General features: G+C 59.7%; 1 protein-coding gene across 1 annotated transcript in view; it reads right to left on the reverse strand.

The window, feature by feature from the left end:
- Window positions 1–5,521: 5,521 nt before the first annotated feature.
- The window catches only part of LOC140108921 (trafficking protein particle complex subunit 10-like), a 70,262-nt gene continuing 62,347 nt past the window's right edge, over window positions 5,522–13,436 (reverse strand). Inside the window, 5 exon segments of the mRNA XM_072132006.1 lie at window positions 5,522–7,342; window positions 8,254–8,445; window positions 9,586–9,763; window positions 12,551–12,712; window positions 12,931–13,048. Coding sequence (XP_071988107.1) covers window positions 7,104–7,342; window positions 8,254–8,445; window positions 9,586–9,763; window positions 12,551–12,712; window positions 12,931–13,048 — 889 coding nt within the window. The 3' untranslated portion in view covers window positions 5,522–7,103.

A 13,436-nucleotide genomic window follows, 5' to 3' on the forward strand; every position in this document is an offset into this window, starting at 1 on the left:
CCTGATGAGGTCAGTATGGTGTGTGGCCTCCACGTGCCTGTATGACCTCCCTACAACACCTCGGCATGCTCCTGATGGGGCTCAGTAGTGTGTGTGGCCTCCACGTGCCTGTATGACCTCCCTACAACGCCTGGGCATGCTCCTGATGAGGCTCAGTATTGTGTGTGGCCTCCACGTGCCTGTATGACCTCCCTACAACGCCTGTGCATGCTCCTGATGAGGCTCAGTATTGTGTGTGGCCTCCACGTGCCTGTATGACCTCCCTACAACACCTCGGCATGCTCCTGATGGGGCTCAGTAGTGTGTGTCCTCCATGTGTCTGTATGACCTCCCTACCACACCTCTGCATGCACCTGATGAGGTTGCAGATGGTCCCCTCTGGGATCTTCTCCCAGACCTGGACCTGGCTCTATCCATGGGTCCCCCGCAGATCGTCCGTTGGACTCATCAGTCCGTCAGATTAATGGAGCAGACGCCGCGCATGACTTACTGCTTCTTTAATCTCTATGGAACTGAACTGCACTTGGCGATTATCCGTCAGCTCCATAGAGGAATGTTCATGTGTGGCCATTTGCTCCTTTAAATCTGACGGATTAACAAGGGGTCCCGTGATTGGACCTAACTTTTCTTTGTGGGAAAACCCCTTTAAGCATTCTGAACAGTCTGCAGTGCAACGTGACATTGCTGGATGGAAAAATATGATATCCCAGTTGTGCTCAAGCGGATTCAAGTCTGGGGAACGAGCGGGACAGCCCATCGCTTCTATGCCTTCATCCTGCAGCAACTGCTGACACACTCCAGCCCCATCCAACACTATGCTGACACAGCAAACCTAATGGCCACAGCTCGCATTAATGAGCCATCCTGGATGAGATTCACTACAGTCACTTGTGTGGGTTTCTGAGGCGTTGTAGGGATGTCATACGAGCAGATGGAGGCCACACACAATACTGAGCTTTATCAGGAGCATGCCGAGGTGTTGTAGGGAGGTCATACAGACACATGGAGGACACACACTACTGAGCCTCACCAGGAGCATGCCAAGGAGTTGTAGGGAGGTCATACAGGCATGTGGAGGCCACACACAATACTGAGCCCCATCAGGAGCATACCGAGGTGTTGTAGGGAGGTCATACAGGCACATGGAGGTCACACACAATACTGAGCCTCATCAGGAGCATGCCGAGGTGTTGTAGGGAGGTCATACAGGCACATGGAGGTCACACACAATACTGAGCCTCATCAGGAGCATGCCGAGGTGTTGTAGGGAGGTCATACAGGCATGTGGAGGCTACACACAATACTGAGCCTCATCAGGAGCATGCCGAGGTGTTGTAGGGAGGTCATACAGGCATGTGGAGGCTACACACAATACTGAGCCTCATCAGGAGCATGCCCAGGTGTTGTAGGGAGGTCATACAGGCACACGGAGGCCTCACACAATACTGAGCCTCATCAGGAACATCCCGAGGTGTTGTAGGGAGGTCATACAGGCACATGGAGGCCACACACACTACTGAGCCTCATCAGGAGCATGCCGGGGTGTTGTAGGGAGGTCATACAGGCACGTGGAGGCCACACACACTACTGAGCCTCATCAGGAGCTGCCGAGGTGTTGTAGGGAGGTCTTACAGGCACGTGGAGGCAGCACACAATACTGAGCCTCATCAGGAGCATGTTGAGGTGTTGTAGGGAGGTCACCAAGCCATGAATAAGATGTTTTATTGTAACCTGTAGGCTAGATAGTTTTACCCACTTCATATTTCTAATCCTTTGCCTTCTCGTATGTGAATGTTTTAAAAGACAAAGCTGGAAGATTAGTATTTTTATTATTCTGTTTCACGCTGGAGTTCATTTCCATTTGTTCTTGATGCTGTAAGAGATATTTTCCTCTATAGATGCCATCTTGGTCCAGGCAGAAGCCATTTTAGTCTGTGAACTGCATTTTGTGTCTTTGCTATTGCTACCTTATCTTTTCTGCAGCTTCTCTGTGTGAAGTCCATGTTGTGACTTATACAGAGAAAACACGAGGACAATTACGAGGGCGGTTCAATAAGTACCTGTGTTAGAAATGAAGAACATTTTTTCCAAAAAAATTTTTATTTTTCAACATAGTCCCCTTTTAGAAAGATACTTCTCTCAAAATTCCTGCCATTTTTTTTATCCCCTCCAAAAAACAGTATTTGTCGAACTTTCCAAAAATACGCCTCTGACTCGGCGATGACTTCCTCGTTTGAGCTACATTTTTTCCCTCGCAAGCCATTTCTTCATGTTAGGGAAGAAGAAAAAGTGTCAGGGAGCCAGACCGTGTGACTACGGGGGGGTGTGGCAGTGGCGTGGAGCTAGACCGGCTGACTACGGGGGGTGCGGCAGTGGCGTGGAGCTAGACCGGCTGACTACGGGGGGTGCGGCAGTGGCGGGGAGCCAGACCGGCTGACTGCGGGGGGTACGGCTGTGGCAGAGAGCCAGACCGGGTGACTACGGGGGGTGTGGGGGGGGTGTGGCAGTGGCGGGGAGCTAGACCGGCTGACTACGGGGGGTGCGGCAGTGGCGGGGAGCCAGACCGGCTGACTGCGGGGGGGTACAGCTGTGGCAGAGAGCCAGACCGGGTGACTGCGGGGGGTGCGGCAGTGGCAGAGAGCCAGACCGGGTGACTACGGGGGGTGCGGCAGTGGCGGGGAGCCAGACGGGCTGACTACGGGGGGTGCGGCTGTGGCGGGGAGCCAGATGGGCTGACTACGGGGGGTGCGGCTGTGGCAGTGGCCAGACCGGGTGACTATGGGGGGTGCGGCGGTGGCGGGGAGCCAGACGGGCTGACTACGAGGGGTGCGGCAGTGGCGGGGAGCCAGACCGGCTGACTACGGGGGGTGCGGCAGTGGCCGGGAGCCAGACCGGCTGACTACGGGGGGTGCGGCAGTGGCGGGGAGCCAGACCGGCTGACTACGGGGGGTGCGGCAGTGGCAGAGAGCCAGACCGGCTGACTACGGGGGGTACGGCTGTGGCAGAGAGCCAGACCGGGTGACTGCGGGGGGTGCGGCTGTGGCAGAGAGCCAGACCGGGTGACTGCGGGGGGTGCGGCAGTGGCAGGGAGCCAGATGGGCTGACTACGAGGGGTGCGGCAGTGGCGGGGAGCCAGACCGGCTGACTACGGTGGGTGCGGCAGTGGCGGGGAGCCAGACCGGCTGACTACGGGGGGTGCGGCAGTGTCGGGGAGCCAGACCGGCTGACTACGGGGGGTGCGGCTGTGGCAGAGAGCAAGACCGGGTGACTGCGGGGGGTGCGGCAGTGGCGGGGAGCCAGACGGGCTGACTACGGGGGGTGCGGCAGTGGCGGGGAGCCAGACCGGCTGAATACGGGGGGTGCGGCAGTGGCAGGGAGCCAGACCGGCTGAATACGGGGGGTGCGGCAGTGGCAGGGAGCCAGACCGGCTGACTACGGGGGGGTGCGGCAGTGGCAGGGAGCCAGACTGGCTGACTACGGGGGGGGGGGGGGGGCAGTGGCAGGGAGCCAGACCGGCTGAATACGGAGGGTGCGGCAGTGGCGGGGAGCCAGACCGGGTGAAAACAGGGGGTGTGGCGGCAATTCATTTCGCAATTCATGCAGTTTAGTAGCGCCAACTCCGGAAGAATGTGCTAGTGTGTTATCGTGGTGAAACAGCAGCTTCTTTTTCGACAAATGCGGCCGCATCTCTTTCATTTTTGTTGTTGAAGCGTTCCAATAACTCGCTGTCGTATTGTCCAGTGATCGTTCTTTTTTTTTTCTAAAAAAAATCCATGAGGATGACGCCATTCGCATCCCAACAAAATTGTCGCCATGACTTTTCCGGCCGATGGGAGCGTCTTCGCCTTCTTTGGGGCAGATTCACCGGGAGAATCCATTGTTCTGATTGTTGCTTAGTTTCTGGTGTGTAATGATGGATCCAGACTTCATCATCGGTGACAACTCAACGCAAAAACTCCTTCGGATCTCGCTTACATTGCTCTGAAGTTACCAGCCCCATCCGCGTGTTGTCCACCGTGAGCAATCGTGGCAGCCATCGGGGCCGACAATTTTTTCATCGGCAAACTTTCTCCTTGCACAAAGCGAATTACAGAACGATACTGTGTTTTTTCCATCTTATTGAATCTCATGAAACACGCCTTACTCAAATGGCTGCCAAACCCAAACCAACCAATCAGTTTGCAAGATGGCAACACACGATGGTAACACTGCGCGCCCTCTGTCCTCACACACGGCCCGCGGGGTACAAACATTCTGTATATAGGAGAACAAGGTCTCTGGAGGAAGTGGTGTAAAGTGCATCTACATCTTGGAGGAATGTCTTAGAGCCCGTCCTGATATATTCATTATGGCCAATAGCATGGCAGTATTCTATCACCTCCTCACGCCCCTATGCAGATGATTTTATGTGTTTTATATATGTGGCTGTGTACCAAAAACCATTGTGAGTTCTGCATCTTCTAAGAGACCGGCGTGTCTTAGTGTGTGCTCTCATCCCGGGAACGGGGAGTCATTTTTGGCTATAAAGGGTTAATTCCAAAGTCACCTTGCAACTGCAGTAAGGGAGATTTTAGCCCTAGATCTCTTACAATACCTACCTGCAGGCCAGGTTCTCCCTTGCTAGGAAAACTGCATCCATCAAGAACAAGTGACCTGACCGTCAGGGTGTATTGTGGGAGGTCATACAGGCACGTGAAAATTACATACTACTGAGCCTCGTCAGTAGCATGCCGAGGTGTTGTAGGGAGGTCATACAGGCACGTGGAGGCCATACACAGTACTGAGCCTCATCAGTAGCATGCCGAGGTGTTGTAGGGAGGTCATACAAACACGTGGAGGCCACACACTACTGAGCCTCATCAGGAGCATGCCCAGGTGTTGTAGAGAGGTCATACAGGCATGTGGAGGCCACACACACTACTGACCTCATCAGGAGCATGCCAAGGTGTTGTAGGGAGGTCATACAGGCACGTGAAAATTACATACTACTGAGCCTCATCAGGAGCATGCCGAGGTGTTGTAGGGAGGTCATACAGGCACGTGGAGGCCACACACAATATTGAGCCTCATCAGGAGCATGCCCAGGTGTTGTAGGGAGGTCATACAGGCACGTGGAGGCCACACACAATACTGAGCCTCATCAGGAGCATGCCGAGGTGTTGTAGGGAGGTCATACAGGCACGTGGAGGCCACACACAATACTGAGCCTCATCAGGAGAATGCCGAGGTGTTGTAGGGAGGTCATACAGGCACATGGAGGCCACACACAATACTGAGCCTCATCAGGAGCATGCCCAGGTGTTGTAGGGAGGTCATACAGGCACGTGGAGGTCACACACACTACTGAGCCTCATCAGGAGCATGCCGAGGTGTTGTAGGGAGGTCATACAGGCACGTGGAGGTCACACACATTACTGAGCCTCATCAGGAGCATGCCGAGGTGTTGTAGGAAGGTCATACAGGCACGTGGAGGCCACACACTACTGAGCCTCATCAGGAGCATGCCCAGGTGTTGTAGGGAGGTCATACACAATACTGAGCTGCATTTTGACTTGTTTTACGGACATAACATTAAATGTTGGATGAGCCTGTAGTGTTTCATCACTTTAATTTTGTGGGTGCCTTATTGGTAATAAATGTGTTTTCCATTGATGATTTTTTTGTGATTTTGCCTTCAGCTTTGTACAGAACAAGTATTTCCTCAGGATGGAGGATGTGTTGTATGAGTAGTGTATAAGGTGGAAGCACAGATAATACTGTGAGAAAGGGGGAGGCAGTATTATTATCCATGTACAGTGTGACATAGCCCTGGGCGTGGCCTCTGCAGCATTACAGACCCCACAATGATGAGACAAGGCGGTGGTCAGACATGTATTTCCGGGGTCTTGTCATACAAGCTTCCACCTTATTGTAGAGGTATAATATACCAAAAATAAATAGTGCTGTTACCTTAAAATCCCGTAATACCGCAACAGCTGCATTTGTCTACGAGTCCTGCCGGGATGGCACCGGCCACTAACACCATCAGCAGGCACCCACCTTCCCGGGGCAGAGGACTTCTGTATAGCAGCAAGAAGATTCCAGAGAGAGGAGCATGGTGCGCAGTGCAGGAGCCGGAGAGGATGACATAATATGGGGCGGAGCCCTCCGATCGGGCCAAACAACACAGGACGGGGACCTCCTACCGGGGCAAACAACACAGGACGGGGACCTCCTACCGGGGCAAACAACACAGGACGGGGACCTCCTACCGGGGCAAACAACACAGGACGGGGACCTCCTACCGGGGCAAACAACACAGGACGGGGACCTCCTACCGGGGCAAACAACACAGGACAGGGACCTCCTACCGGGGCAGACATGGAGCATGGACCTCCTACCGGGGCAAACAACACGGGACAGGGACCTCCTACCGGGGCAAACAACACGGGACAGGGACCTCCTACCGGGGCAAACAACACGGTACAGGGACCTCCTACCGGGGCAAACAACACGGGACAGGGACCTCCTACCGGGGCAAACAACACAAGACAGGGACCTCCTACCGGGGCAAACAACACGGGACAGGGACCTCCTACCGGGGCAAACAACACGGGACAGGGACCTCCCACCGGGGCAAACAACACGGGACAGGGACCTCCCACCGGGGCAAACAACACGGGACAGGGACCTCCTACCGGGGCAAACAACACGGGACAGGGACCTCCTACCGGGGCAAACAACACGTGATGGGGACCTGGTCGGGGCCAGGTCCATACAACAAGCTAGAGGGATGTGGACCAGTCCCACAGAGATCCTTCCCGGGTCTGGGACTGAAGTCTCAGCACTGAGCTGACATGGGCCAGTGGGCGTGGTCTGTGCAGGAGGCCCCGGTCCTTCCTCTCCGTACACCAAGGTCCTGGTAGTCACTGCTGATGAAGAGGCAGCACATGCAATAATCGGCAGCCCCCACCCCATTATATACCCCCAGCATGGGGCACAGCGCCCCCCGGCTGCAGGGTTACACAATATTGCACTATGGTGGTCCACAGCTTCCAGTTCGTCCAGGTCGGTGCCCAGCTGTACACATATAATACACTTGGTGCTCCACGGGCGGCGCTGTGTCATGTGACGTTCACCTCCAGCACATGGTCGTCCATACTTGGAATAACCAGGATCTGTCGGCCGGCGCTGCTGTTACTGACTTGTCCGGCGTGGAAAGGTTGTAGCCGCGGCATTGGAAGTCCTTTCTGATCCGCTGCGCCGCTCAGGGGTCCTGGGGACAGCGAGGTGCTCTGAGAGCGCCCACTAGGGGCCTCACACGGGTCCTCCACCGACACAGAGTCATTCTCAATCCAGCTGTCTGTAAGAGAAAGACACAGGCCCCGTCACCTCCCGGCCCACTGTATTGTGGGGGACGCGGGCCCCGTCACCTCCCGGCCCACCGCATCGTGAGAGACGCTGGCCCCGTCACCTCCAGGCCCACCGCATCGTGAGAGACGCGGCCCCGTCACCTCCAGGCCCACCGCATCGTGAGAGAGACGCGGCCCCGTCACCTCCAGGTCCACCGCATTGTGAGAGACGCGGGCCCCGTCACCTCCAGGTCCACCGCATCGTGAGAGACGCGGGCCCCGTCACCTCCAGGTCCACCGCATCGTGAGAGACGCGGGCCCCGTCACCTCCAGGTCCACCGCATTGTGAGAGACGCGGGCCCCGTCACCTCCAGGTCCACCGCATTGTGAGAGACGCGGGCCCCGTCACCTCCCGGCCCACCGCATCGTGAGAGACGCGGGCCCCGTCACCTCCCGGCCCACCGCATCGTGAGAGACGCGGGCCCCGTCACCTCCAGGTCCACCGCATTGTGAGAGACGCGGGCCCCGTAACCTCCCGGCCCACCGCATCGTGAGAGACGCGGGCCCCGTCACCTCCAGGTCCACCGCATTGTGAGAGACGCTGGCCCCGTCACCTCCAGGCCCACCGCATCGTGAGAGACGCGGCCCCCTTCACCTCCAGGCCCACCGCATTGTGAGAGACGCGGGCCCCGTCACCTCCAGGCCCACCGCATTGTGAGAGACGCGGGCCCCGTCACCTCCAGGCCCACCGCATTGTGAGAGACGCGGGCCCCGTCACCTCCAGGCCCACCGCATTGTGAGAGACGCGGGCCCCGTCACCTCCAGGCCCACCGCACTGAAGCAGGGAATGGAATAACTCATGTTTGGGGACACAATCCCTTTAGGGTCTATACAGTACTCCCCTCCAGGGGGCACTACTCACCGGCATCCGGCTGCTGAGAGTGCGGGTGGTGGGGCAGGTAGCGGAACAGCTGCACGTCCGGGTAGGGCAGGAATCCAGCAAAGAGCGGCATCACCTCCATCCGGACAGTATGGCACGCCCCGTGTCTGACCGGCATCAGGACCACACCAGAGCTCCGCCCACAAACCGCCCAGTTACTGCCGCCATCAACCACTGCCAGACACAGAGCACACAGTCAGGACCGCACACCCTATGGGAAGCCCCACCCCCACAACTGCAGGCACACCCTATGGGAAGCCCCACCCCCACAACTGCAGGCACACCCTATGGGAAGCCCCACCCCCACAACTGCAGGCACACCCTATGGGAAGCCCCACCCCCACAACTGCAGGCACACCCTATGGGAAGCCCCACCCCCACAACTGCAGGCACACCCTATGGGAAGCCCCACCCCCACAACTGCAGGCACACCCTATGGGAAGCCCCACCCCCACAACTGCAGGCACACCCTATGGGAAGCCCCACCCCCACAACTGCAGGCACACCCTATGGGAAGCCCCACCCCCACAACTGCAGGCACACCCTATGGGAAGCCCCACCCCCACAACTGCAGGCACACCCTATGGGAAGCCCCACCCCCACAACTGCAGGCACACCCTATGGGAAGCCCCACCCCCACAACTGCAGGCACACCCTATGGGAAGCCCCACCCCCACAACTGCAGGCACACCCTATGGGAAGCCCCACCCCCACAACTGCAGGCACACCCTATGGGAAGCCCCACCCCCACAACTGCAGGCACACCCTATGGGAAGCCCCACCCCCACAACTGCAGGCACACCCTATGGGAAGCCCCACCCCCACAACTGCAGGCACACCCTATGGGAAGCCCCACCCCCACAACTGCAGGCACACCCTATGGGAAGCCCCACCCCCACAACTGCAGGCACACCCTATGGGAAGCCCCACCCCCACAACTGCAGGCACACCCTATGGGAAGCCCCACCCCCACAACTGCAGGCACACCCTATGGGAAGCCCCACCCCCACAACTGCAGGCACACCCTATGGGAAGCCCCACCCCCACAACTGCAGGCACACCCTATGGGAAGCCCCACCCCCACAACTGCAGGCACACCCTATGGGAAGCCCCACCCCCACAACTGCAGGCACACCCTATGGGAAGCCCCACCCCCACAACTGCAGGCACACCCTATGGGAAGCCCCACCCCCACAGCTGCAGGCACACCCCTGCGGGAAGCCCCAGCCCCAAGCTGACCCCGCGGCTGCAGGGGCCCATCTGAAACCCTCCCACCTTCCGCAGCAGCCTGCCCCCCCTTCTTCATGTGGGTACCTTGGTAGAAGAGCTGGGTGCTGCTGTACCCCTCGCAGTCCGTCAGCGTCTCCTCCTTGTCCGTCTCTGCGGGGTCACACAGCCGCGTGATACAAACCTCCAGGGAGCAGAGCGCCCCCATCTTACAGTGCGGAGACTCTGCGGGGGGCGAGATCTCAGCGCGCACAGTGTACAGGGTCTGCAGCAGAGACAAAAGAGCGTTACCCCCCACCACCACACACCCCGAGGGGCTGCAGCAGAGACACAAGAGCGTTACCCCCACCCCCGAGGGGCTGCAGCAGAGACACAAGAGCGTTACCCCCCACCACCACACATCCCGAGGGGCTGCAGCAGAGACACAAGAGCGTTACCCCCCACCACCACACATCCCGAGGGGCTGCAGCAGAGACACAAGAGCGTTACCCCCTGCACCACACACCCCGAGGGGCTGCAGCAGAGACACAAGAGCGTTACCCCCCCACCACCACACATCCCGAGGGGCTGCAGCAGAGACACAAGAGCGTTACCCCCAGCACCACACAACCCGAGGGGCTGCAGCAGAGACACAAGAGCGTTACACTCCCCCCCCCCCCCCCGCACCACACACCCCGAGGGGCTGCAGCAGAGACACAAGAGCGTTACACTCCCCCCCCCCCCCCGCACCCCCCCCCCGAGGGGCTGCAGCAGAGACACAAGAGCGTTACCCCCCCGCACCACCACACATCCCGAGGGGCTGCAGCAGAGACACAAGAGCGTTACCCCCTGCACCACACACCCCGAGGGGCTGCAGCAGAGACACAAGAGCGTTACACTCCCCCCCCCCCGCACCACACCCCCCGAGGGGCTGCAGCAGAGACACAAGAGCGTTACACTCCCCCCCCCCCCCGCACCACACACCCCGAGGGGCTGCAGCAGAGACACAAGAGCGTTACCCCCCGCACCACACCCCCCGAGGGGCTGCAGCAGAGACACAAGAGCGTTACACTCCCCCCCCCCCCCCGCACCACACACCCCGAGGGTCTGCAGCAGAGACACAAGAGCGTTACCCCGCACCACACCCCCCGAGGGGCTGCAGCAGAGACACAAGAGCGTTACACTCCCCCCCCCCCCGCACCACACCCCCCGAGGGGCTGCAGCAGAGACACAAGAGCGTTACCCCCGCACCACACACCCCGAGGGGCTGCAGCAGAGACACAAGAGCGTTACCCCCCACCACCACACATCCCGAGGGCTGCAGCAGAGACACAAGAGCGTTACCCCCTGCACCACACACCCCGAGGGGCTGCAGCAGAGACACAAGAGCGTTACACTCCCCCCCCCCCCGCACCACACCCCCCGAGGGGCTGCAGCAGAGACACAAGAGCGTTACCCCCCCCCCCCCGCACCACACACCCCGAGGGGCTGCAGCAGAGACACAAGAGCGTTACCCCCAGCACCACACACCCCGAGGGGCTGCAGCAGAGACACAAGAGCGTTACCCCCAGCACCACACACCCCGAGGGGCTGCAGCAGAGACACAAGAGCGTTACCCCCTGCACCACACACCCCGAGGGGCTGCAGCAGAGACACAAGAGCGTTACACTCCCCCCCCCCCCGCACCACCCCCCCCGAGGGGCTGCAGCAGAGACACAAGAGCGTTCCCCCCCCCCACCACCACACACCCCGAGGGGCTGCAGCAGAAACACAAGAGCGTTACCCCCACCCCCGAGGGGCTGCAGCAGAGACGCAAGAGCGTTACCCCCCGCACCACACCCCCCGAGGGGCTGCAGCAGAGACACAAGAGCGTTACCCCCCCGCACCACACACCCCGAGGGGCTGCAGCAGAGACACAAGAGCGTTACCCCCCGCACCACCACACACAACGAGGGGCTGCAGCAGAGACACAAGAGTGTTACCCCCCGCACCGCACACCACAAGGGGCTGCAGCAGAGACACAAGAGCGTTACCCCCCCCGAACCACACCCCGAGGGGCTGCAGCAGAGACACAAGAGCGTTACCCCCCCACACACACACCCCGAGGGGCTGCAGCAGAGACACAAGAGCGTTACCCCCCCGCACCGCACACCCCGAGGGGCTGCAGCAGAGACACAAGAGCGTTACCCCCCGCACCGCACACCCCGAGGGGCTGCAGCAGAGACACAAGAGCGTTACCCCCCGCACCGCACACCCCAAGGGGCTGCAGCAGTGACACAAGAGCGTTACCCCCCCCGCACCACACACCCCGAGGGGCTGCAGCAGAGACACAAGAGCGTTACCCCCACCACCACACACCCCGAGGGGCTGCAGCAGAGACACAAGAGCGTTACCCCCACCCTGCACCACAACCCCCGAGGGGCTGCAGCAGAGACACAAGAGCGTTATCCCCCCCCACCACACACCCCGAGGGGCTGCAGCAGAGACACAAGAGCGTTACACTCCCCCCCCCCCCGCACCACACACCCCGAGGGTCTGCAGCAGAGACACAAGAGCGTTACCCCCCGCACCACACACCCCGAGGGTCTGCAGCAGAGACACAAGAGCGTTACCCCCCGCACCACACACCCCGAGGGTCTGCAGCAGAGACACAAGAGCGTTACCCCCTGCACCACACACCCCGAGGGGCTGCAGCAGAGACACAAGAGCGTTACCCCCCCCCCGCACCACACACACCGAGGGGCTGCAGCAGAGACACCAAGAGCGTTACCCCCCCCACCACACACCCCGAGGGGCTGCAGCAGAGACACAAGAGCGTTATCCCACCCCACCACACACCCCGAGGGGCTGCAGCAGAGACACAAGAGCGTTACCCCCAGCACCACACACCCCGAGGGGCTGCAGCAGAGACACAAGAGCGTTACCCCCCGCACCACACACCCCGAGGGTCTGCAGCAGAGACACAAGAGCGTTACCCCCTGCACCACACACCCGAGGGGCTGCAGCAGAGACACAAGAGCGTTACCCCCCCCACCACACACCCCGAGGGGCTGCAGCCAGGACCTGTACTCACAGATAAGTGCTCCAGCTGGAAGAAGTAGGTGAACGGCTCCAGGTGGGAGCACGACTGCGGGAAGAAGCCCACGGAGAAGCTGCAGGGAAGCGAGGAGGAGGGAAAGCCCTGGCGCCACCTCACTTCCCACACATAGAAGAGGCACTGGCCAGACTGGAGGCTCTGCAGAGAGAAGAGAGGGAGTCACAGCCCCGCCCCCTGCCTGTATATCCCGTGTGAGAGGTAGTCACAGCCCCGCCCCCTGCCTGTATATCCCGTGTGAGAGGTAGTCACAGCCCCGCCCCCTGCCTGTATATCCCGTGTGAGAGGTAGTCACAGCCCCGCCCCCTGCCTGTAGCTTTGAGTGAGTTAGTGATGGAGTGATGCATTGTGGGTGATACCTGGCTCCCCCCTGTGTGCAGAGGATGGAACTGCAGGTCTCGGCTGGAGCTCAGGGCGCTGTCCGACAGCTGGAAATGAAAGTTACAAGTGTTTTCCACACAGATCTGGATGAACTTCCTGCAGAGAGAAAAATACAACCATCAAAATGGACAACGGGGAGTGGTCAGAGCCGCAAAGAGTCAGTGTCCCAGCCGCAAAGAGTCAGTGTCCCAGCCGCAAAGAGTCAGTCAGTGTCCCAGCCGCAAAGAGTCAGTCAGTGTCCCAGCCGCAAAGAGTCAGTCAGTGTCCCAGCCGCAAAGAGTCAGTCAGTGTCCCAGCCGCAAAGAGTCAGTCAGTGTCCCAGCCGCAAAGAGTCAGTCAGTGTCCCAGCCGCAAAGAGCCAGTCAGTGTCCCAGCCGCAAAGAGCCAGTCAGTGTCCCAGCCGCAAAGAGCCAGTCAGTGTCCCAGCCGCAAAGAGCCAGTCAGTGTCCCAGCCGCAAAGAGCCAGTCAGTGTCACAGCCGCAA

The sequence above is a fragment of the Engystomops pustulosus genome, unplaced genomic scaffold (assembly GCF_040894005.1).
Source record: "Engystomops pustulosus unplaced genomic scaffold, aEngPut4.maternal MAT_SCAFFOLD_199, whole genome shotgun sequence".
Lineage (NCBI taxonomy): Eukaryota > Metazoa > Chordata > Amphibia > Anura > Leptodactylidae > Engystomops > Engystomops pustulosus.